This window comes from Pristiophorus japonicus, chromosome 1 (assembly GCF_044704955.1).
Source record: "Pristiophorus japonicus isolate sPriJap1 chromosome 1, sPriJap1.hap1, whole genome shotgun sequence".
Classification (NCBI taxonomy): Eukaryota; Metazoa; Chordata; class Chondrichthyes; family Pristiophoridae; genus Pristiophorus; species Pristiophorus japonicus.
In genome coordinates this window covers 219,174,254-219,200,893 of record NC_091977.1, presented here as the reverse complement: position 1 = coordinate 219,200,893, position 26,640 = coordinate 219,174,254, and the positions used below count along the sequence as shown (strand labels likewise).

Sequence of the window (26,640 nt, the reverse complement as noted above, 5' to 3'; positions counted from 1 at the left end):
AAGTAAATCTGGAATAAAAAGCTTCAATCAGTACTGGTGCCTATGCAGCTAACGGATTGTCCTAAAACCCCATCTGGTTCAGTAATGTCCTTTAAGTTTAGTCTATATGTGATCCCACAGCAATGCGCTTTATTATTAAATGCCCTCTGCTGGAGGGCACATCCTATGAACGAATAAAAAAAATGTATGTGTATACACACACATATATATTTACATACTGCAGAGGCACCGGGCATGGCGCAGCTTTAAGAAACTGCCGGACAGAAATAACTTTTCTCTATTTTTAGCTGCCAGGGCAGCTCAGGCACAACACTGCCGTCCCCGCAGATCTCAACACCGTCGTCCTGAAGTGTGACTGTCGCTTTAAGAGAAACTGACGTCAGGTTGGGTCCGGATATCCTGGCTTTGCAGAGAATAATTTAATCCTGGAGTGAGATGAGAAGGAGCTGATAGCGAGGGAGAGAGCTTCCATCAGGTCGGGAGGCGAGAATCAGTCAATCTCCAGGAGCAGTGAGCACCTGGGACCTCCTCCTTCAGCATTATCTGAGCCCTTGGCAGAGACCATGTCTGTGGCAGGACTGAAGAAACAATTCCACAAAGCCACCCAGGTAAATACAGGGCTGTTTGTCTGTCGCTGTCTCTCTGTCCATTGCACCAAAGCCGGTGAGCAGACCAGGAATCCAATCACCATCCCTGACCACCTGCTTCATTCCCAACACTGTCCTTAAAAAAAAGGAATGGAATTGCTGCAAAGGGTGAATTCGTCCATCGACTTCACATCTCCGCATTGCGCCGCGTTCACTGAGCAATTTCAGGTTATTAATAATTGGAAATGTTGTCTCCCAGATTGAGCGGGTGGCTGGATTCCCCCGGGAATGTCCAGTGAGGTTTGACTTGATATTGTTGAGACCTGCGGGGTGTTGTGCATGAGATGACATTCGGTTCCCGGTGCGGTGACTGGACACGGCGATCGCTGCGAAAATCATTTATTATTTAGCCCCAGTGTAAAGATCTGATCTACACCGCAGCATCTTTCCATCTGCTTTTGGCAGCGAGCTCCCAGTCCGGATATAAATGTCCCCGGGACGGTGCTGGGGACAGAGGTGAGGTCCAATTATCGTTGCTTTTTGGAGATTTCAACCATCGCTTGATCAGGGGCATTGCAGTCAATGTGTACACGGTGCAATGTGCTGGAATCATAGCCCGGCTCGACTGAGGAGCACGGTTGTGTGATTTAAAGGTCCTTTCAACAAGCCAAGGTTGCTGCTTCAGGTGGCGTCATTTCACATTTCGATTAACAGTAATTAAAATCTCAATGTAACATTGCTAATGTGCGTAAAATGCCATGATAATTAATTTGATGCTCCAATTTCTAGCGAATTACTTGCTGTTCTGCAATGACTCCAGATGATCACCAGTTCAGTCTCAGAGTTTCAGTTCACCTACAGTGTCCTGTGTGTCAATCCATTTTTGATAGATCTGAGACTCTCTGAGCATTAATCCTCACCTGCTGGGATCAAATGTTACTGACTTATTCCTGTCCAACACTTTTTTGAAGGGGTGTCTGTGACCACAGCAAATGGGATCTCCACCACAGGATTTGCTACTAAGATACGGGCTGAGGTTAATTTTCTGCGTGCATGGCCAGTCGGATTTTGAGGTGACAGTGTTATTGTTGAATAGCTGGGGAGGGGATTGGAGGGATGGCAGTCACAAATCTCATGGAGGCAGATATAACACGAGCTTACAGTTGGAGGAAGGGATGAGAAGGCGGGTAGTGAGCAGACAGGCAATTGAGGGACATTAAACAAGATGCTGCAGTTGTGTCATGAGATCATAAGAATATTATGATGAGGAAAGCTTTTGGCCCATCTTAATAATCCATTCAGCGAGATCCTTTTTCTTTCCCAATTGGAGGATCTAATTGTTTCTTAAATGATTGCAGGGTTTTTGCCTCCACTACTGTACTCTATCTGGAAGTTTACTCCACGTGCTGATCACTGTTAATCTCCCGATATCTGTCCAAAAGTTACCGGTTACTAGTTTGAATCTATGTTCCCTACTTGTACCCCTAGAGTTCAATTTAAAATAATATTCTGGGTTAACTTTTTCAGTAGCCTTGATAAGGTTGGAAAGCCCAAGTTTTTCCAATGTTTCCTCATAACTCCGACCCCTGACTCCAGGGATCAGACTTGTGATTCTTTTCTGCGCTGTCCCCAGTGCCTGAATAACTGAGTGAGCAGAAATGCATGCAGTATTCAAGATGCAGTCTGACAGAGAACTCTGACTGTTTCGTAACATCCATTAACTTCATGATTGATCTGCTTTGGTTGGATGTGTTCGGTGTTGTCATGGAGGCAGATATGACGCGAGCTTGCAGTTGGAGGAAGGGATGAGAAGGCGGGAAGTGAGCGGGCAGGCAATCGAGGGATACTGAAAAAAGATACTGCAGTTGTGTCATGAGATCATAAGAATATTATGATGAGGAAGATCTTTGGTCCATCTTAATTATTCATTCTTGGCCACTTCAACACCATTTGAAGGTACACTGTGTATTTTTTCCTTCCTATGAGTAGAATTTTACAGTTGTCTGCAATTGGTATCTTCTCCTATAGTTCTGCCCACTTACATATCTTGTCCAACTCATTCTGTAACTTCTGACCGGTCTCTTCTGATTGCATCTCCCCTTCCCTCCCCTTCTAGTGTGCATTCATCTAAAGGTTTGACCACTTTGCATTTGTTTCTGAAGCCAGGTCATTTATGTAAATGGGAAACAGCATTGAGCCCTGAGCAGCCCCCCGCCCGCCTTCTGATATAACTACTCAAATGGGTATTCCTTGATTCCTATCCTTCAGCCAGTTTAAAAAAAAATCAATTCCCAGGGTTTACCTAGAATCCTCAGAGCTTTGAGTTTCATTAATAGCCTCTCATGTAGGACTTTGTCAAAAGCCTTTTGGAAGTGGAGGTACTCCACATCATCGGGCTTATCACAGTCCACTTGTATTGTCACTTTCTCAAAGAAGTTGAGGAGGTTGGTCAGGCAGGATCTTTCCCTTCTGAATCCATGCTGATTGTTGTTAACTAGGTTATTGTTGTACAGATGATCCGTTGATTGATTTACATGGAATGAAAGTATGACTAATGGGTCTATAATTACCTGTGTTTGTACTGTCACCCTTTTTGAATATCGGCACCACATTAGCCTGTTGCCAATCTACTGATAGTACCCTCTCCCCAGCTCCCAATGTCCATTAACTAACGCAAAATTCTCTCCCTAGTCTGTCCCTGTACTCTGGGGTGGATACTATCTATTCCTGGGGAATTATTTGTTTAGAGCCCATTTAGCCCATCTAGGACTTCCATCTCATTTGGAGTGAAGTAATTGATTATACTTGGAATAGCTTGGTTTGGAGAGGAGATGTTGCTTGTGTCTTCCCTGATGAATATTTGCCTGAGGAGAATCAGCTTGTTCCAATTCCACTGCCATTGGACAGTGAAAGTTTTTGGAAATCAGAAGTAGTGTGTACCACTTTAAAAACCTGTCTGTCAAGGAAGAACTTGCATGTTGAGTTCCTGATCTCAGATTCTGAGGGGAGACTAAGAACATCTGCTACTAATGAAGAATATTGGACAGATCATTGTCATGAGGTCTCCTAGAGTTCTCAGTTTTTGGCTGCAAAGCAATATGGGCTAGGACCTGGGAGCAAGTACTAGACTGTCCTGGTCAGAAAGCATACACAGCATGAAGAGAATTGAGAAAGGGGGAAAAATGTATGTTCTGAGTTGATCAGGTAAGCGAGTATTTGAATGCTCCATTTGTACACTTGATCATGAACTGGCAACCTAGTGGAGGCTAATATTTGAGGTTGCTAACTATACGCTGCATCCAGCTCCATCCCTACAGCTACAAGAGATGAAGCAAAATTCAGCCTCTTCTAACCTCTGAATCCATCCAAACAGGTGGGTAATTGCGTGGGATGGATACTTAGAGGTTGGGATGGTGGAAAAAGGGCCGAGAAAGGGAATGTGTATTTTGGGAGATGAACTGCCCCTTCGTTGTGTCGTCTGTCAGGATCCATCTTGTTGGCTGTAGAGTGGAGCACCAGAGGGTTTGAGGCTGTGGGGAGGCTGCTATATGCTGGCTTTCTGGAGGAAATATTTGTGGTAGCTGAAGGCTGAAAATGTGGAAAAGATAAAAATAGGAAAATGCAACTTTTGTGATGAATATTTGCAATCAAGTACTGGAGAATTTTTGCACTCAAGTGCTGGAGAATAGGAACATGGGAACAGGAGGAGGCCATTCAGCCCCTCGAGCCTATTCCGCCATTCAATTAGATCATGGCTGATCTGTACTTTAACTCTGTCTACCTGCCTTGGTTCCGTAACCCTTAATCCCCTTGCCTAACAAAAATCTATCAATCTCAATTTTGAGACATTCAATTGACTCCGCCCCCCCGCAGCCTCAACTGCTTTTGGGGAGAGAGAGTTACAGATTTTCACCACCCCTGTGTAAAGAAGTGCTCCCTGACATCACCCTACAATGACGTGGCTCTAATTTTAAAGTTATAAGAATAGAAAGTATATACATTTGGGCATGTTAAAAATGGTGAAACCTTCTCCCTGGTAATGTTTAGCACAGCCAGCTACAAACTGCCGTTTATAATGCCCAGTCCTCAGTGTGTTGTCTACTGATTCTGTGATTCTACTGTACCACTCTGATAGTCCCATTCTTCACATCACCCATCCTATAAAATATACATTATCCAGTTTTTAAAAATGGCATCATGGGTTATAGTGGTGGTTGCTGGGAGATTTGCCAATCCATCGGTGAAGTTTTGCCAACCTATGTTGAAACAAGCTCTGCGATTTGGCTTGCACCTCATTAATTCTCCCACTTTAAAAAAAAAAACTAAAGTAGCTTTCAGCAGTTGAAATAGTCCAAATAATAAACAAGGGAAAACAAATGCTCCGATGATATGGCAAGCAATATGATTCCTGAAATTCAGAGCTCAATGCGTGCTGATGTGAGGGAGAAGGAGTACATTTCTTTGCTATGGACATTTTTAATAATGAAACCACACTAATTAATGATGCAGTGTAAAAAGCTTTAGCATCAACATGTAAAATATTATAAAAGGTAAAGGATGATATTAATCATTATAATAATGGTTATAATATTAAATAAGCACAGTTTAAAAAAAAATTCACGGGATGTGACCATCACTGACAAGGCCAGCATTTATTGCCCATCCCTAATTGTCCTTGAGAAGGTGGTGATGAGCCACCTTCTTGAACCGCTGCAGTCCTTGTGGTGAAGGTACTCCCACAGTGTTGTCTTGGATTTTGACCCAGCGACGATGAAGGGACGGCCAATATACATCTAAGTCAGGATGGTGTGTGACTTGGGGGGGTGGGGGGGGGGGGGAATGTGGAGGTGATGGTATTCCCATGCACCTGCTGCTCTTGTCCATCTTGATGGTCGAGGTTACAGGTTTGGGAGTTGCTGCCGAGGAAGCCTTGGCGAGTTGTTGCAATGCATCTTGTTAATGGTACATACTGCAGACACGGTGCATCGTTGATGGAGGGAGTGAATGATTAAGCTGAGGGAGGACCATCATCATCAGAATAATATAAGATCAACAACAGGTCCTCAAAACCTTTTTATAAAATGTTTTTATAAAAGATAATTTTAGTTTCTATTTGCCATTTTACACAAATAAAAAGAGAACACTGTAAATATAAGCTGGCTGTTTTGGCAATGATGCTTTATTGCCACACGTATCTAGTGCTTCATATCATACAATCAAGAAAACATAACAATTCTGTACAAACAAATCTCAGACATGTGTGGTATGCAGGTGTTTTTATGTATACACTAGTTCAGGCAATTTGTGTGCTGTGCCTGAAGGTTTCACGTTGATGTTTTTGGAAGAAGCAAATGAAGGAGGTTTATTCAAACACTCAGTTGGTTGGTGCGACAGTTGTATTCACAGTATATTTATCATCATCAGAGGTGACTATTTGCATCCTCAGTGTTAGTGCCCTTTCTGACATCTGGCAGAACTCTGAGGGAAAGATGCTAATTTCATAGTGTGTGTGTGTGCCTGTGTGTACATGTATATATGTGTGCGTGTGCGTACGAACAAAGGAGATAAGTGAGCAATCACATAGTAAGAACCTATAGTAGGAGAAGATGCAGTGTACTTAAACACTAGAAATAAGTTGCTCACCTGCAAAAGAGCGGCAAGCACAAATATCATTTAAGGGCAGGGAAAGAAAAGATCTCAAAAGCAGTCTTGCCTATGGAAAATCTAGTGCACTCTACTTACCAACTTGAACAATGCAGCAAGCAATGGGATATGGTGGTGGATATCCCCAATTGCAGTATTATGGTTTTACATGCGAACACTCTGGACTTGGATAGGATAATTCCACGAGTGTGCACCATGTATCAAGCAAAAAAAAATCCACAGGCAAATCTTAAATATGGTGATGGTTTAATGTTAAATACCAACTGACCCAAAATAAAAAGGGCTGCTTTTTTTTAAATTAAGTTGATATGTCGTCTGTGATTCTTGGTTGTTTGAAAAATGTTGCATCAGCAGTTTTTTCTGTTTTGATGTGTTCAGTATCTAAGCTTTTTTCAATGTCAACCCTGTATGCTATTTGACAGTCCAGCTGAAACCAGACAGGGTTTTAAAATATTTGATAGGCTGGACACAAACTGCTTTACAGAATGGCTGACTATATTTCAGGAACTCTGTTCAAAGATGTGAAATTTTTTGACGAGACAGAATTTCACACCTTCCACTCAGCAGCCCAAATAACATCATAGCTCAGCATCACCTCTTGTAACTGGTGTAAATCTGTTACCTCCTTGTCTAATTTTAGATTTTTTTGCCAAATGTTGATTTTAATGTTGATTAAAACTATTCCTACCAATGAAACATATTTCTTTCACTAATCAACCTTTTGCCGTATTTACTGGTCAAAAGCTTCACTACTAAATGCAAAATGCATAATAATTTTAAAATACCCTGTATCATCATAGATACTGAAAAGTGTAGAGGAACAGAGCGACCTTGGAGTGAATGTCCATAGATCCCTGAAGGTAGCAGGACAGGTAGATAAGGTGGTTAAGAAGGCATACGGGATACTTTCCTTTTATTAGTCGAGCCATCGATGTGATTGCACTCGAGAAGATACAGAGGAGGTTTACGAGGATGTTGCCTGAAGTGGAGAATTTTAGCTATGAGGAAAGATTGGATAGGCTGGGGTTGTTTTCTTTGGAGCAGAGGAGGCTGAGGGAAATTTAATTGAGGTGTATAAAATTATGAGGGGCCTTGATAGAGTGGATAGGAAGGACCTATTTACCTTAGTAGAGAGATCAATAACCAGGGGGCATAGATTTAAATAATTGGTAGAAGGATTAGAGGGGAGTTGAGAAGAAGGTTTTTCACCCAAAGGGTGGTGGGATCTGGAACTCACTGCCTGAAAGGGTGGTAGAGGCAGAAACCCTCACTGCATTGGATATGCACTTGAAGTGCTGTAACCTACAAGGCTATGGGCCAAGAGCTGGAAAATGGGATTTGGCTGGAAATCTCTTTTTCAGCCGGTGCACACATGGCCTCCTTGTATGCTTTAAATTTCTATGATTCTATGATACAGTTCACATTGAGTAACTATAGTAATAGCACCTGGAATGGTAACTCCATAAACCATGTAATGGACATTGGTGAAAAGGCATCAAATGAATCCTTAATTTCTTTACTTCAATTCTCCATTAGAGAATTGGATTGGAGAATTACCATCCATATCCAAGCTATCTAAGATGTACAAAATTTAACTCTACTTTGATTTGAACAATCTTACATTAGAGTTCAAAGTATATTAACAGAGGGAACACAGTACATGACTGACAGAAGTGATTAACACCTAACTGCGAGAGTCATCAAACATGATGTCAGACACAGAGAAGCATCAACTAATACGACTTTATTGACATGTTTATGATCGCAGTTAATATAAGAACATAAGAAATAGGAACAGGAGTAGGCCATACGGCCCCTCGAGACTGCTCCGCCATTCAATAAGATCGTGGCTGATCTGATCACGGACTCAGCTCCACTTCCCCGCTCGCTCCCCATAACCCCTTATCCCCTAATCTTTAAGAAACTGTCTATTTCTGTCTTAAATTTATTCAATGTCCCAGCTTCCACAGCTCTCAGAGGCAGCGAATTCCACAGATTTACAACCCTCAGAGAGAAGAAATTTCTCCTCCTCTCCGTTTTAAATGGGCAGCCCCTTATTCTAAGATCATGCCCTCTAGTTCTAGTCTCCCCCATCAGTGGAAACATCCTCTTTGCATCCACCTTGTCAAGCCCCCTCATAATCTTATACGTTTCGATAAGATCACCTCTCATTCTTCTGAATTCCAATGAGTAGAGGCCCAACCTACTCAACCTTTCCTCATAAGTCAACCCCCTCATCCCCGGAATCAACCTAGTGAACCTTCTCTGAACTGCCTCCAAAGCAAGTATATCCTTTCATAAATATGGAAACCAAAACTGCACGCAGTATTCCAGGTATGGCCTCGCCAATACCTTATATAGCGAAAGCAAGACTTCCCTGCTTTTATACTCCATCCCCTTTGCAATAAGGGCCAAGATACCATTGGCCTTCCTGATCACTTGCTGTACCTGCACACTATCCTTTTGTGTTTCATGCACAAGTACCCCTAGGTTCTGCTGTACTGCAGCACTTTGCAATCTTTCTCCATTTAAATAATAACTTGCTCTTTGATTTTTTTCTGCCAAAGTGCATGACCTCACACTTTCCAACATTATACTCCACCTGCCAAATTTTTGCCCACTCACTTAGCCTGTTTATGTCCATTTGCAGATTTTTTGTGTCCTCCTCACACATTGCTTTTCCTCCCATCTTTGTATCATCAGCAAACTTGGCTACGTTACACTCAGTCCCTTCTTCCAAGTCGTTAATAGAGATTGTAAATAGTTGGGGTCCCAGCATAGATAATGCCACAAGGTTAAGCATTAAGTACATTTAACTACTTCATTATTAACTGCAGTACAAACATAGCTGAAATAAATCACAGTATCTCTACATTAATTGGATTTTTCTTTGACAGTATAATGAATTATACTTATTGCCAGGATTAATGTATGGTTAACAATGTTACATTTATATTTTCAGTTTGTGTTGCTAACGGGTTAACAGCTTTGCCATACAACTTGGTTCTTTTGAGTTAGATATGCTTGTGATAGAGGCAGGTGGTTCCAGCTCCCTCTGGAATGCTTGCAATGGGTTGTCATACATGTTTCTTGTCTTCATGTCTTAGCTTGTCTGACTATATTATCTTTCTGTGCTGTTGTCACTTTTCTACCTTTCACTGTTCTCAGACTTGAATTGTTAAATAACCGTATTATGCAATTTACAAGTTTGCTTCTGTCTGATTTAACGCTTCGGGGGTTATTTTGGTGAAAGGGTGAAAACAGGTGCTAAATGGGTGCTGTGCTAATAAGATATGCCTGTTTGAAAGTCTGGGTTTAGCAGACAATTTTGGTCCTAATTGCTGATTACCACAACTTGAACTAGCCTGGAGATATCAAGTCAGCAGGTTTAGCACTCAAGTACTGATAAGACACAATTTTCATGGAGCAGTGGGCTCCACGCACCCATTTCCACAAAAGGTGTGGAGTGCACTGGCTGACACACAGTGGCAGGTTTCAGGATGGCTCAGTGACTGAGTGAGAATGCGCACAGGTTCTCTGACATGGCACTGGAGAACCTGGTGGAGGAGGTTCAGAGGAGGATGGATGTCCTGTACCCACAGGGGGGGAAGCATCTTACTGTCCCTCCCTCCGACAGCAGCTGGTGCTGCTCTCCCTGACCTCATGTCTTCCTTCCATTCCTCCTGCAGACCAAGGGGGACACCGAGCAAGATGCCGGTGACCAAACACTTCCCTTCTCCTGGTGACTCCTATAAGGTGTCCAATAAGCTAGAGCAACACAGTACTTTTTTTACGTGAAGTCCTCAGAGAATTTCCAGAAGAAATAATAATAGAGTTGGTGAAGTCTTGATAAAATGTCCTAGGAAGTCTTCTGATGTGTTTCAAAATCCTCTTCAAACCTCCAGCAGCAAGTGAACAGTAAAAGGTGATACACCTTTTTAAGTAGCACTCAAAATTTGCCTACTTGCAAATGTAGCCAAATTTGCTGATGATACAAAGATGGGTGGGAAAGCAAGTTGTGTGGAGGATGCAAAAAATCTGCAAAAGAATATCAATAGGCTAAGTGAATGGGCAAAAATTTGGCAAATGGAGTATAATGTGGGAAAATGTGAGGTTATCCACTTAGGTAGGAAAAATAAAAAAGCAAATTATTATTTAAATGCGGAGAGATAAAAAAATGCTGCAGTACAGAGGGATCTGGGGGTCATTGTACATGAACCGCAAAATATTAGAATGCAGGTACAGCAAGTAATTAGGAAGGCAAATAGAATGTTGGCCTTTATTGCAAGGGGGATAGCATATAAAAGTAGGGAAGTCCTGCTACAACTATCCAGGGCATTCACCTGGAGTACTGCATGCAGTTTTAGTCTCCTTTATTTAAGGAGGGATATACTTGCATTGGAGGCAGTTCAGAGAAGGTTCACAAGGTTAATTCCTGAGATGAAGGGGTTGTCTTATAAAGAAAGGTTTAGCAGGTTGGGCCTATACTCATTGGAGCTTAGAAGAATGAGAGGTGATCTTATTGAAACGTATAAGATTCTGAGGGGGCTTGACAGGGTAGATGCAGAGAGGATGTTTCCCCTCATGGGGGAATCTCAAACTGGAGGGCATGATCTTAGAATAAGGGGCCGCCCATTTAAAATGGAAATGAGGAGGAATTTCTTCTGAGGGCTGTGAATCTTTGGAATTCTCTATCCCAGAGAACTGTGGAAGCTGGGTCATTAAATATATTTATGGTGGAGATAGACAGATTTTTGAATGATAAGGGAGTCAAGGGTTATGGAGAGCGGGCTGGGAAGTAGAGTTGAGGCCAAGATCAGATCAGCCATGATCTTATTCAATGGCGGAACAGGCTCGAGGAGCCAAATGGCCTACTCCTGCTCCTATTTCTTTTGTTCTTATGAAATTCTCAGCAATGATTTGTTTACTCATGTTCAGCTGGTCGCTGTTAGGAGAGGTCGTTAAATGACGAGTTATTTACCAAAATGGTGTGCAGCCTTGAGTGAGCAGGAGCAGGCAATTTAATTATTAATCAGACCTTTAACGATCATCTGGGCGGCTGTTACTGGCACTGGCTTCAACACCTTTGCCAAGATGGAACCTTGCGCTAAAGGAAGACTAAACCGGCGTTGCAGCGTAAGAGCATCTTGGCCACCTCTTCGCCCAAAATTGCCCACTTTACCTTTCTAGCCTTCCAATTTTCACTTTTAAATTTACCTTGGTTTAGAAGATCTGCTTTTTAAACTCTTACAATTTCCCAAGTTTTCTGATTACTATTGAAACCAACCAGTTTTGGTATCCAAAGCGTAGTCTCTTATAGGCTTCCAGTGTCCCTGACGACTACATGTGCAGGAAGTGCATCCTGCTGCAGCTCCTGAGAGACCGCATTGCAGCACTGGAGATGTGCATGGATTCATTCTGGAGCATCCGTGATGCTGAAGATATCGTGAACAGCACGTTAAGTGAGTTGGTCACACCGCAGCTAAAATTTACTCCGGTAGATAGGGAATGGGTGACCATCAGGAAGAGCAGCGGAAGGAAGGTAGTGCAGGGGTCCCCCGCGGTCATCCCACTCCAAAAAAGATACACCGCCTTGGGTGCTGTTGCGGGGGGATGACTCACCAGGGGAGGGCAGCAACAGCCAAGTTCATGGCACCGTGGGTGGCTCTGCTGCACAGGAGGGCGGGAAACAGAGTGGGAGAGCTATAATGGTAGAGGATTCTATTGTAAGGGGAATAGATAGACGTTTCTGTGGCCGCAATCGAGATTCCAGGATGGTATGTTGCCTCCCTGGTGCAAGGGTCAAGGATGTCTCGGAGCAGCTGCAGGACATTATGGAGGGGAGGGGGGGTGAACAGCCAGTTGTCATGGTGCATATAGGTACCAATGATATAGGTAAAAAATGGGATGAGGTCCTACAAGCTGAAATTAGGGAGCTAGGAGTTAAAATGTAGGACCTCAAAGGTAGAATCTCAGGATTGTTACCAGTGCCACGTGCTAGTCAGAATAGGAATTGCAGGAAAGCTAAGATGAATACTTGGCTTGAGGAATTGTGCAAGAGGGAGGGATTCAAATTCCTGGGACATTGGAGCCTGTTCTGGGGGATGTGGGACCAGTACAAACCGGACGGTCTGCACCTGAGCAGGATTGGAACCAATGTCCTAGGGCGAGTGTTTGCTAGTGCTGTTGGGGAGGGGTTAAACTAATATGGCAGGTGGGTGGGAACCTATGCAGGGAGACAGAGGGAAGTAGAATGGGGGCAGAAGTAAAAGATAGAAAGAAGAAAAGTAAAAGTGGAAGGCAGAGAAACCCAAGGCAAAAATCAAAAAGGGCCACATTACAGCAAAATTCTAAAGGGGCAAAGTGTGTTAAAAAGACAAGCTTGAAGGCTCTGTGCCTCAATGCGAGGAGTATTCGTAATAAGGTGGAAGAATTAACTGCGCAGGCAGCTATAAACAAATATGATATAATTGGCACTGTGGAGACATGGCTCCAGGGTGACCAAGGCTGAGAACTCAACATCCAGGGGTATTCAATATTCAGGAAGGATAGACAGAAAAGAAAAGGAGGTGGCTGGTTAAAGAGGAAATTAACACAATAGTAAGGAAAGACATTAGCTTGGATGATGTGGAATCTGTATGGGTAGAGCTGCGGATTACCAAAGGGCAGAAAACGCTAGTGGGAGTTGTGTACAGACCACCAAACAGTAGTAGTGAGGTTGGAGACAGCATCAAACAGGAAATTAGGGATGCATGCAATAGGGTTCAGCAGTTATCATTGGCGACTAATCTACATAGATTGGGCTAACCAAACTGGTAGCAATACGGTGGAGGAGGATTTCCTGGAGTGTATTAGGGATGGTTTTCTGGACCAATATGTCGAGGAATCAATTAGAGAGCTGGCCATCCTCGACTGGGTGATGTGTAATGAGAAAGGACTAATTAGCAATCTTGTTGTGCGAGACCCCCAAGGAAAGAGTGACCATAATATGGTAAAATTCTTTACTAAGATGGTGAGTGACACAGTTAATTCAGAGATTAGGGTCCTGAACTTAGGGAAAGGTAACTTCGATGGTCTGAAACGTGAAATAGCTACAATAGACGGGCGAATGATACTTCAAGGGTTGACGGTGGATCGGCAATGGCAAACATTTAAAGATCACATGGATAAACTTCAACAATTGTACTTCCCAGTCTGGAGTAAAAGTAAAACTGGGAAGGTGCCTGAACCGTGGCTAACAAGGGAATTTAAGGATAGTGTTAAATCCAAGGAAGAGGCATCTAAATTGGCTAGAAGAAGCAGCAAACCTGAGGACTGAGAAATTTAAAATTCAGCAGTGGAGGACCAAGGGTTTAATTAGGAGGGGGAAAATAGAGCATGAGTGAAAGCTTGCTGGAACATAATAACTGACTGCAAATGTTTCTATAGATATGTGATGAGAAAAAGATTAGTGAAGACAAACGTAGGTCCCTTGCAGTCAGAATCAGCTGAATTTATAATGGGGAACAAAGAAATGGCAGACCAACTGAACAAATCCTTTGGTTCTGTCTTCACGAAGCAAGATACAAATAATCTTCTGGAAATACTAGGGGACAGAGGGTCTAGTGAGAAGGAGGAACTGAAGGAAATCCTTATTAGTCAGGAAATTGTTAAGGAAATTGATGAGATTGAAGGCCGATAAATCCACAGGGCCTGATAGTCTGCATCCCAGAGTACTTAAGGAAATGGCCCTAGAAATAGTGGATGCATTGGTGATCATTTTCCAGCAGTCTATTGACTTTGGAGCAGTTCCTATGGACTGGAGGGTAGCTAATGTAACACCACTTTTTAAGAAAGGAGGGAGAGAGAAAACGGGGAATTATAGACCGGTTAGCCTGACATTGATAGTGGGGAAAATGTTGGAATCAATTATTAAAGATGAAATAGCAGCGCATTTGGAAAGCAGTGACGGAATCGGTCCAAGTCAGCATGGATTTATGAAAGGGAAATCATGCTTAACAAATCTTCTGGAATTTTTTGAGGATGTAACTAGTAGAGTGGACAGGGGAGAACCAGTGGATGTGGTGTATTTGGACTTTCAAAAGGCTTTTGACAAGGTCCCACACAAGTGGTTGGTGTGCAAAATTAAAGCATATGATATTGGGGGTAATGTATTGATGTGGATAGAGAACTGGTTGGCAGATAGGAAGCAGAGTGTTGGGATAAACGGGTCCTTTTCAGAATGGCAGGCAGTGACTAGTGGGGTGCCGCAGGGCTCAGTGCTGGGACCCCAGTTACTTACGATATACATCAATGATTTAGATGATGGAATTGAGTGTAATATCTCCAAGTTTGCAGATGACACTGAGCTGGGTGGCAGTGTGAGCTGCGAGGAGGATGCTAAGAGACTGCAGGGTGACTTGGACAGGTTAGGTGAGTGGGCAAATGCATGGCAGATGCAGTATGATGTGGATAAATGTGAGGTTATCCACTTTGGTGGCAAAAACACGAGGGCAGAATATTATCTGAATGGCGGAAGATTAGGAAAAGGGGAGGTGCAACGAGACCTGGGTATCATGGTACATCAGTCATTGAAAGTTGGCATGCAGGTACAGCAGGTGGTGAAGAAGACAAATGGCATGTTGGCCTTCATCGCTAAGGGATTTGAATATAGGAGCTGGGAGGTTTTACTGCAGTTGTACAGGGCCTTGGTGAGGCCTCACCTGGAATATTGTGTTCAATTTTGGTCTCCTAATCTAAGGACGGACGTTCTTGCTATTGAGGGAGTGCAGCGAAGGTTCACCAGACTGATTCCTGGGATGGCAGGACTGACATATGAGGAGAGACTGGATCGACTGGGCCTATATTCAATGGAGTTTAGATCAATGAGAGGGGACCTCATAGAAACATGTAAAATTGTGACGGGACTGGACAGGTTAGATGCAGGAAGAATGTTCCCGATGTTGGGGAAGTCCAGAACCAGGGGACACGGTCTAAGGATAAGGGGTAAGCCACTTAGGACTGAGATGAGGAGAAACTTCTTCACTCAGAGTTGTTAACCTGTGGAATTCTCTACCGCAGAGAGTTGTTGAAGCCAGTTCGTTGGATATATTCAAGAGTGAGTTAGATATGGCCTTATGGCTAAAGGGATCAAGGAGTATGGAGAGAAAGCAGGAAAGGGGTACTGGGGTGAATGATCAGCCATGATCTTATTGAATGGTGTTGCAGGCTCAAAGAGCCGAATGGCATACTCATGCACCTATTTTCTATGTTTCTATGTTTATGCACTGACTATCTGCCCACTTTTTCCATCCATTTCATTATTTGATCATAGAAACATAGAAAATAAGTGCAAGAGTAGGCCATTTGGCCGTTCGAGCCTGCATCACCATTCAATAAGATCATGGCTGATCATTCACCTCAGTACCCCATTCCTGCTTTCTCTCCATACCCCTTGAGCCCTTTAGCCAAAAGGGCCGCATCTAACACCCTTAACTCCCTTTTGAATATATCTAACGAACTGGCCTCAACAATTTTCTGTGGGAGAGAATTCCACAGGTTCACAATTCTGAGTGAAGAAGTTTCTCCTCATCTCGGTCCTAAATAGCTTACCACTTATCCTTAGACTCTGACCCCTGGTTCTGGACTTCCCCAACATCGGGAACATTCTTCCTGCATCTAACCTGTCCAATCCAGTCAGAATTTTATATGTTTCTTCTAAATTCCAGTGAATATAAGCCTAGTCGATCCAGCCTGTCTTCATATGTCAGTCCTGCCATCCCGGGAATCAAAATGGTGCACTCCCTCAATAGCAAAATGTCTTTCCTCAGATTAGGAGACCAAAACTGTACACAATATTCAAGGTGTGGCCTCACCAAGGCTTTGTACAACTGCAGTAAGACCACCCTGCTCCTATACTCAAATCCTCTCGCTATGAAGGCCAACATGCCATTTGCCTTCTTCACCACCTGCTGTACCTGCATGCCAACTTTCAATGACTGATGTTCCATGACAGCCAGGTCTCGTTGCACCTCCCCTTTTCCTAATCTGTCACCATTCAGATAACATTCTGCCTTCCTGTTTTTGCCACCAAAGTGGATAACCTCACATTTATCTACATTACACTGCATTTGCCATGCATTTGCCCACTCACCTAACCTGTCCAAGTCACCCTGCAGCCTCTTAGCATCCTCCTCACAGCTCACACTGCCATCCAGCTTAGTGTCATCTGCAAACTTGGAGATATTACATTCAATTCCTTCGTCTAAATCATTAATGTATATTGTAAATAGCTGGGGTCCCAGCACTGAACCTTGCAGTACCCCACTAGTCACTGCCTGCCATTCTACTCCTTTTATTCCTACTCTTTACTTCCTGTCTGCCAACCAGTTCTCTATCCACGTCAATACATTACCCCCAATACCATGTGCTTTAATTTTGCACACTAATCTCTTGTGTGGGACCTTGTCAAAAGCCTTTTGAAAATCCAAATACACCACATCTACTGGTTCTCCCTTGTCCACTCTACTAGTTACATCCACAAAAAATTGTAGAAGATTTGTCAAGCATGATTTCCCTTTCATAAATCCATGCTGACTTGGACCGATCCTGTCACTGCTTTCCAAAAGCGCTGCTATTACATCTTTAATAATTGATTCCAACATTTTCCCCACTACCGATGTCAGGCTAACTGGTCTATAATTTCCTGTTTACACTCTCCCTCCTTTTTTAAAAAGTGAGGTCACATTAGCTACCCGCCACTTCATAGGAACTGATCCCGCGTCCATGGAATGTTGGAAAATGACCACCAATGCATCCACTATTTTTCGGCCACTTCCTGAAGTACTCTGGGATACAGACTATCAGGCCCTGGGGATTTTATCAGCCTTCAATCCCATCAATTTCCCTAACACAGTTTCCTGACTAATAAGGATTTCCTTCAGTTCCTCCTTCTCGCTAGATCCTCGATCCCCTTGTATTTTCACAAGATTTTTTGTGTCTTCCTTAGTGAAGACAGTACCAAAGTATTTGTTCAATTTGTCTGCCATTTCTTTGTTCCCCATTATAAATTTACCCGATTCTGACTGCAAGGGAGCTACATTTGTCTTCACTAATCTTTTTCTCTTCACATATCTATAGAAGCTTTTGCAGTCAGTTTTTATGTTCCCTGCAAGCTTACTCTTATACTCTATTTTCACCCTCCTAACTAAACCCTTTGTCCTCCTCTGCTAAATTCTAAATTTCTCCTAGTCCTCAGGTTTACTGCTTTTTCTGGACAATTTATATGCCCCTTCCTTGGATTTAACACTTTCCCTAATTTCCCTTGTTAGTCACGCTTGAGCCGCCTTCCCCGTTTTATTTTTACACCAGACAGGGATGTACAATTGTTGAAGTTCATCCATGTGATCTTTAAATGTCTGCCGTTGCCTATCCACCGTCAACCCTTGAAGTATCATTTGCCAGTGTATCCTATCCTATCCTGTTTGATGCCATCCCCAACCTCACTACTGCTGTTTGGTGGTCTGTACACAACTCCCACTAGCGTTTTCTGCCTTTTGGTGTTCCGCAGCTCTACTCATACAGATTCCACATCATCCAAGCTAATGTCCTTCCTTACTATTGCATTAATCTCCTCCTTAACCAGCGACGCTACCCCACCTCCTTTTCCTGTCTGTCTATCCTTCCTGAATATTGAATACCCCTGGATGTTGAGTTCCCAGCTTTGGTCACCCTGAAGCCATGTCTCCATAATCCCAATTACATCATATCTGTTAACAGCTATCTACGCAGTTAATTCATCCACCTTATTAAGAATGCTCTTCTCATTGAGACACAGAGCTTTCAGGCTTGTTTTTTTGATACTCTTTGTCCTTTTAGAATTATGTTGTAATGTGGCCCTTTTTGATTTTTGCTTTTGATTTCTCTGCCCTCCACTTTTCCTTATCTCCTTTCGACCTTTTGCTCCTGCCTCCATTTTACTTCCCTTTGTCTCCCTGCATAGATTCCCATCCCCCTGTCATATTAGTTTAAACCCTCCCCAACAGCACTCACAAACACTTCCCCTATTACATCGGTTCTGGTCCTGCCCAGGTGCAGACCGTCCGGTTTGTACTCGTCCCACCTCCCCCAGAACCGGTTCCAATGTCCCAGGAATTTGAATCCCTCCCTCTTGCACCATTCCTCAAGCCACGTATTCATCTTAACTATCCTGTTATTTCTACTCTGACTAGTCCTGAGATTACTACCTTTTTGAGGTCCTACTTTTTAATTTAACTCCTAGCTCCCTAAGTTCAGCTTGTAGGACCACATCCTGTTTTTTTACCTGTATGCACCACGACAACTGGCTGTTCACCCTCCCCCTCCAGAATGCCCTGCAGCCGCTCCGAGACATCCTTGACCCTTGTACCAGGGAGGCAACATACCATCCTGGAGTTTCGATTCCTGCCGCAGAAACGCCTATCTATTCCCCTTACAATAGAATCCCCTATCACTATAGCTCTCCCACTCTTTTTTTCCTGCCCTCCTGTGCAGCAGAGCCACCCATGGTGCCATGAAGTTGGCTGCTGCTGTCTTCCCCTGATGAGTCATCTCCCCCAACAGTATCCAAAACGGTATATCTGTTTTGGAGGGAGATGACCACAGGGGGCCCCTGCACTACCTTCCTACTCCTGCTCTGCCTGATGGTCACCCATTCCCTATCTGCCTTTGTAACCTTTACCTGCGGTATGACCAACTCACTAAACGTGCTATTCACGATATCCTCAGCATTGCGGATGCTCCAGAGTGAATCCACGTGCAGCTCCAGTGCCGCAATGCGGTCTGACAGGTGCTGTAGCTGGATACATTTCCCACACACATAGTAGTCAATAGTAAAGTGCCTAAACGAAAGATGAGGTGATGTTCCTCGAGCTTGCATTGAGCTTCGTTGGAACAGTGTAGGAAACTGAGGACAGAGGTCACAGTGGGAATGCAGTGGAGATTTAAAGTGACAGGTGACTGGAAGTTCAGGGTCACACTTGCTGACTGAATGGAGGTACTCCGCAAAGTGGTCATCCAATCGACAGTTGGTCTCCCCAGTGTAGAGGAGACTGTATCATGAGCAACGAATACAGTATACGAAACTGAAAGAAGTACAAGTAAATCACTATTTCACCTGGAAGGAGTATTTGGGGCCCTGAATAGTGGGAAGGGAGGAGGTAAAAGGCCAAGTGTTGTGCTTGCACGGAAAGTCGCCGTGGGAAGGGGAGTGGGTGCTGGGGGTGACTGCGGAATGGACCAGGGTGTCGCGGATGGAGCGGTCCCTTCGGAATGCTGAGAGAGAAAGATGTGATTGGTAGTGGGTTCACGCTGGACATGGCGGAAATGGCGGAGGATGATCCATTGAATGTGGAGGCTGGTGAGGTGAAAGGTGAGGACAATGGGAACCCTGTCATGGATCTGAGAGGAAGTGGTGAGAGCAGAGGTGTGGGAAATAGAACAGACATGGTCGAGGGTCATGTTAATCATGGTGGAGGGGAATTCTCTGTTGAGGAAAAAGGAAAACATGTCAGAAGCACTAGTGTGACAGGTGGCGTTGTCAGAGCAGATGTGACGGAGATGGAGAATCTGGGAGAATGGAATGAAATCCTTACAAGATGCGGGATGGAAGGAAGTGTAGTCCAGGTAGCTGTGGGAGTCAGTGGGCTTATATTGGATAATGGTCGAAAGTCTATCCCCAGAGATGGAGACGGAGAAGTCGAGGAAGGGAAGGGAAGGGAAGAGTTGGAGATGGACTATGTGAAGGTGAGGGAAGGGTGAAAATTGGTTGCAAAGTGAATGAAATTTTCAAGTTCAAGACTAATATGTCCTTACTGGACAGTATAAATGCACACGAGGCCCATACTTGAGAAAAGTTCACTCTGTGACCAGTTACCTTTGTGGGTGGAGCTTCCCCTTTTATACCGGAAAGTCCAGGTTAGGACTGTCTCCCACAAGTTCGCCCCCTGTGGTCAGTGTTCTCAAGATATACAACTGAGGTCAGCTTATACATGGGTTACATTGACAGTTGAATACATGACATCACCTCCCCCCAAAGTCTTATTGGGATCACAGGTTGAGTCTCTCTGGTGTTTACGCTCCCTTGTAGCGCGCCTGAGTTGGGGCTCCGGTTGTTGGGCGCTGGCCTAAGTGTCTGCTGTTTGCGGTGCCTCAGGCCTGTCCAGACTGCCCACAGTGACTGGGCTCTCCTCCACTTGGTTCCGGTGTTCAGTCACCTGTGGTGGAGTAAACTCTACGTCGTGTTCTTCCTCTGCTTCTTTTATGGGGTTGCTGAACCTCCTTTTTAGTTTGATCCACGTGTTTGCGGCAGATTTGTCCATTGGTAAGTTTAACTACCAAAACCCTATTCCCCTCTTTGGCAATCAGTGCCTGCAAGCCATTTAGGACCTGCAGCTTAATTCAAGACAAAAACAGGGTAATTGACATCAATACATCGCGCCCTCGCATTCCTGTCATGGTAGTCACATTGTGACTGACGCCTGCTCTCAACAATTTCTTTCTTGGTGGGGTGTATAAGGGATAACCTGGTTTTGAGCGTCCTTTTCATTAGCAGCTCTGCGGGTGGAACCCCTGTGAGCGAGTGTGGTCGGGATCTATTGGCAACAGGAGGCATGATAAGCGGCTTTGTAGGGAACCCCTTGGATTCTGAGCATCCCCTGTTTGATTATCTGCACTGCTCATTCCGCCTGGCCGTTTGACGCCGGCTCGAACGGTGCCGTTCTGACATGATTGATTCCATTGCCTGCCATGAAGTCCTGGAATTCAGTGCTTGTGAAGCACGGGCCATTGTCGTTGACCAAGACATCCGGTAGACCATGGGTGGCGGACATTGCCCGTAGACTTTCTACCGTGGCAGAGGATGTGCTTGGATTTAAAATGGCACACTCAATCCATTTGGAGTAGGCATCTACTACAACCAAAAACATTTTTCCCATGAAAGGACTTGTGTAGTCCACATGGATGCGTGACCATGGCATGGCGGGCCAAGACCAGGGGCTAAGGGAGGCTTCCCTGGGTGCATTGCCCAGCTGAGCACACGTGTTGTACCTGCGAACACAAAGTTCCAGGTCTGCATTTATCCCTGGCCACCAAACGTGTGACCTGGCAATTGCCTTCATCATGACAATGCCCAGGTGCTCATTGTGACGTTCTCTGATAAACACCTCTCTGCCCTTCTGGGACATGACTACTTGGTTTCCCCACAGTAGGCAATCGGCCTGAATCGAGAGTTCACCCTTGCGCTTATGAAACGGTTTAAACTCCTTGGGGCATGCCCCGTACGTAGCTGCTCAGTCGCCATTCAGGACACATTTCTTAACTAAAGACAGTCGCGGGTCTTTATTTGTCCAGACTTTAATCTGACGGGCTGTCACAGGTGAGCCTTCACTTTCGAAAGCTTCAACAGCCATGACCATCTCAGCATCATGCTCAGCTGCCCCCTCAGTGGTGGCTAGTGGTAGCCTGCTGAGTGCATCGGCGCAGTTTTCAGTGCCTGGTCTGTGCCGAATTGTGTAGTCATAGGCGGCTAACATAAATGCCCCCCTCTGTATGCGGCCCGATGCATTTGCATTTATGGCCTTGTTGTCGGCCAAAAGGGACGTTAGGGGTTTGTGATCTGTCTCCAGCTCAAATTTTCTGCCAAATAGGTACTGGTGCATTTTTTTTACTGCATATACACATGCGAGCGCTTCCATTTCTACCATCCCGTAGCCCATTTCTGCCCGGGACAGACTTCTGGAGGCATAAGCTACCGGCTGTAGCTGACCATTGGCATTCACATGCTGCAACACACACCCGACCCCATAGGACGACGCATCACACGTTAAAGCTAGTTTCTTACACGGGTCATATACCGTCAACAGTTTGTTGGAGCATAACAAATTGCGTGCTCTATCAAAAGCCCTTTCCTGGCTGTCCCCCCAGACCCAATCGCGACCATTGCGTAGGAGCACGTGTAGCGGCTCTAACAGTGTACTCAATTTGGGAAGAAAGTTACCAAAATAGTTCAGGAGCCCCAGGAACGAACGCAGCTCCGTCGTGTTTCGGGGTCTGGGTGCTCTCTGGATCGCTTCCGTTTTGGGCGCAGTAGGTCTGATTCCGTCTGCTGCTACCCTCTTCCCCAGGAATTCTACCTCTGGAGTAAGAAAGACCCAATTCGCCTTTTTCAGTCGCAGCCCTACCCGGTCCAGTCTGCGTAGCACCTCCTCCAGGTTGTGGAGGTGTTCTTCAGTATCGCCACCTGTGATGAGGATGTCGTCTTGAAAAACCACCGTCCTTGGAATCGACTTGAGGCTTTCCATATTTCGCTGAAAGATCGCGGCAGCCGAACGAATCCCGAGCGGACATTTGTTATACTCAAACAGCCCCTTGTGTGTCGTGATGGTGGTCAGCTTCTTCGACTCACTTGCCAGCTCTTGGGTCATGTAAGCTGAGGTCAGGTCCAATTTTGAAAAAAGTTTGCCACCGGATAGCGTCGCAAAGAGGTCCTCCGCTCTCGTTAGCGGGTACTGGTCTTGGAGTGACACCCGATTGATGGTGGTCTTGTAATCACCACATATCCTGACCGACCCATCCGCCTTGAGCACCGGCACAATCGGGCTCGCCCACTCACTGAATTCGACTGGCGAGATGATGCCTTCCCTCAGCAGGCAGTTCAATTTGCATTCTATCTTTTCCCTTATCACGTACAGCACCGCTCTGGCCTTGTGGTGTACTGGCCTGGTGGTATACTGGCCTGGTGTCCGGGTTTATGTGAATCACAACCTTGGTCCCCATGATAGTGCCGATGCCAGGTTGAAATATTGAGTCAAATTTGTCCAGGACCTGTGAGCATAATAGTCGCTTCACAGAAGAAATTGCATTAACATCGCCCCATTTCCAATTCATGACAGCAAGCCAACTCCTCCCCAGTAGTGTGGGACCATCCCCTGGGACAATCCAGAGTGGCAACCTGTTCTCCGAATCTTTGTGGGTCACGACTACCGTGGTGCTGCCTAGCACCGGAATGATCTCCTTTGTATATGTCCGTAGCAGTGTGTCAATCGGCAATTATTTTGGTCTCCTGGTCCTGGACACCCACAACCTTTCGAACTGGCTGGCCCCCGTGTCTAGCTCTATTAATACTGGGATGTCATTGAGGAGCACTTTCATCATTATCGGTGGCGTCCTGGTGTATGAACTTTATACGTGCTCCACATGAACTCGCTGAACTTCAGCTTCCAGCGATTTCCCCCAGTATTCATTTAGCCTCGTGGGGCTTACATCAGGCCCATCCTCCTCGTACATCAACCTGGCTGCAGGCTTCCTGCACATACTCGCCAAGTGACCGCTGACGTTGCAGATTCTGCAGGTATATTGCTGATACCTGCAAGCTCTGGCTGGATGTTTGCTTCCACACCTCCAGCATGAGCTGGAGGCCCCCGTTGTTGGAAACAAAAGGTCCATTACCAGTCGATCGTCTCTGACTGGCTCTGTAACTGTCCTTAAGCGCACCATTAACAGGTGTTGATGGCCCCATTACTGGCCGCATTGTCCATTGCAATGGCATGAATCACCGTTCAGCTAGCTATTGTCTCTGTTGAATTCCCCCTTTGGGTTTGACTGCATGCTGGGGCATGTCCAATTGCCCTTGTCTACCTAGAGAACTATGTGCCGCATTAGCAATGTTGACTCCCTGGTCGTTTACCGCATTTGAGCCAAGATTGTTGCCTTAAGTCATTCTGGTCTCTTCGTCCCCCGAGATAATTGTCTGAGCCGCCACTTCCAAGGTCAAGTCTTTGGTCTCAATCAGTTTCCTGAAAACCCCAGCGTGCCCGATGCCCTCAATAAAAAATAGTCTCGCAGCACCTCCGCTCTGCATGCATCTGGGAACTTACATAGGCTCGCCAGTCGCCGGAGATCTGCCACGAAGTCTGGAACGCTTTGCCCTTCTCACTGCTGCTGCGTGTAAAACTGGTGTCTTGCCATGTGCATGCTGCTCGCCGGTTTAAGGTGTTCCCCGATCAACTTACTGAGCTCTTCGAACGTCTTGTCTGCCGGCTTCTCTGGCGCTAGAAGGTCCTTCATCAGGGAGTACGTTCTGGATCCATAAACTGTCAGGAGATGAGCCCTGCGTTTGTCGGCCGAATCCTGTCCTAACCATTCCTAGTGACAAAACTTTGCTGTAATCTCTCAATAAAGTTGTCCCAATCATCACCAACACAGTACCTCTCTTCTGTGCTGCCAGTGGCCATGTTCGCATTGTTTAAATCCCAGTAATATGTCCTTACTATACAGTATAAATGCACACGAGGCCCATACTTGAGAAAAGATCACTCTGTGACCAGTTACCTTTAGTACCAAGACCTCAAGAGGCAGACGGTGGGTGGAGCTTCCCCTTTTATACCGGAGAGTTCAGGTTAGGAGTGTCTCCCACAAGTTCACCCCCATGTCAGTGTTCTCAAGGTATACAACTTGGGTCAGCTTATACATGGGTTACAATGACAGTTGAATACATGGGAAAGACAAGAACAGGAAACAGCAGCGATACAGTCACCAATGTACCGGAAAAAGAGGTGAGGGAGGGGACCCGATTAGGACTGGAACAAAAAATGTTCCACCTATTCCACGAAAAGGCAGGCATAGCTAGGACCCATGTGGGTTCCAATAGCAACACCTTTAATTTGGAGGAAGTGAGTGGAATTAAATGTGAAGTTGTCCAATGTGAGAACAAGTTGAGCCAGGCGGAGAAGGGTGGGGATTGTTGGGCCTCTGCTCTAGGAGGGAGCGGAGTGCCCTCAGGCCATCCTGGTGGGGAATGGAAGTGTAGAGGGATTGGACGTCCATGATGAAAAGGAGACAGTTGGGGCCCGGAAGCTGGAAACTGTTAAAGTGACGGAGGGCATCGGAGTCATCGCGGATGTAGGTGGGAAGAAAGTGGACAAGGGGAGAAAAAAGAGTCGAGATAGGAATAAATAAGTTCTGTGGGGCAAGAACAGGCTGAAACGATGGGTCTACCAGGGCAGTCCTGTTTGTGGATCTTGGGAAGGAGGGAGAAGCGGGCTGTGCGGGGTTGGAGAAACTGAGGTTGGTGGCTGTGGAGGGAAGATCTCCAAAGCAGATGAGGTCAGTGACGGTCTGGGAAATTATGGCTTGATGTTCAGCAGTGGGGTCATGTTCCAGGGATAGGTAGGAGGAGGTGTCAGAGAGTTGGCAATCAGCCTCTGCAAGGTAGAGGTCGATCCACCAAACAACAACAGTGCCATCCTTGTCAGCAGGTTTAATGACGAAGTTGGGGTTGGATCTGAGCGAGCGGAGTGCTGCAAGTTCAGAGGGAGGTAGATTGGAGTGAGTGAGGGGAGCAGAGAAATTGAGACGGCCGATGTCCCGTTGCAATGAAGAGGTCTAGAAAGGGTAAGAAGCCAGAGGGAGAGGTCCAGGTTGAACTAGAATTATGAAAATGGGAGAAAGGGTCAGCTGTGTAGGGGGAAAACTCCTGGCCGAAGAGGTGGGAGTGTAAGGGGATGAAGCTCAGGCCTTTGCTGAGGACTGATCGTTCGGAGTCAGAGAGGGGTTGGTCAGAGGGGATCGTGACAACATGGCAGGGGGTGAGATTGGAAAAAAGAATGGGATCAGAGGGAAGTGTGAGAGGAAGAAGGTTCCGGTGGTGCGTTGGTGCTCAAGAGTTGTTGAAGTTTACGATCCTTGATACCTAAATCTCCTTATGTTGGCTCGCTGTCAAATTTGGCAGTGCTCCTGTGAGGCACCATGGGATGTTTTACTACTTTAAAGGCGCTATGTAAATGCAAGTTGTTGTTGTTTATTCAAAGTTTTTTGTGAATAAGAGTATATTATGATATAGAATATGAGGATGATGGTGACCCACTAACAATTTAATCTTATTTGGTTTGTAGTGAACAAGTTACAATCAGACCCGTGAAATAAATTCCACAAGAGCGCTCTGCTCTGTGCTTCACTTGCTCTCAAGTTTGTAAACCAATTGTTAGAGATGATTTGGGAAAAAACATCAAAGACGCAAAATTTGATATATTGTTGGTATTTAGGATCCTGCAATCAGCAGCATCCCAAAGTAGTTAGGCATTCACATATTGTAGTGCTATCACGAGACTGCGGGCCCAGTGACATCACCTGGTCTTTGGGTTGCTGTTCTGTAATACATTTCAGTTGAATATGTTTTGACTGATTCAATACTTTTTTTTAAATTGCATTGTTCTGTTTTCTAATTCTTCAAACTATCCCCAAAAAATCAAACCGTGATTTTGAAAATCACTGAGTTTGCCTCCTGGGTGGTGATATTGGTCATCGTCCTTTGTCTAGTTCTGTATCCCTCAGAGCTGAAAGGATTCAGAATTTTTTAATTCACCCTTTGACTTCC

General features: G+C 45.1%; 1 protein-coding gene across 2 annotated transcripts in view; it reads left to right on the top strand.

Moving 5' to 3' along the window:
* The first annotated feature begins 444 nt into the window (after positions 1 to 444).
* The window catches only part of LOC139268395 (endophilin-A1-like), a 229,478-nt gene continuing 203,282 nt past the window's right edge, over positions 445 to 26,640 (top strand). For both annotated transcript variants that reach the window (XM_070886498.1, XM_070886491.1), the window contains exon 1: positions 445 to 608. In XM_070886498.1, coding sequence (XP_070742599.1) covers positions 564 to 608 — 45 coding nt within the window. In that variant the 5' untranslated portion in view covers positions 445 to 563. The remainder of the gene's footprint in view (positions 609 to 26,640) is intronic.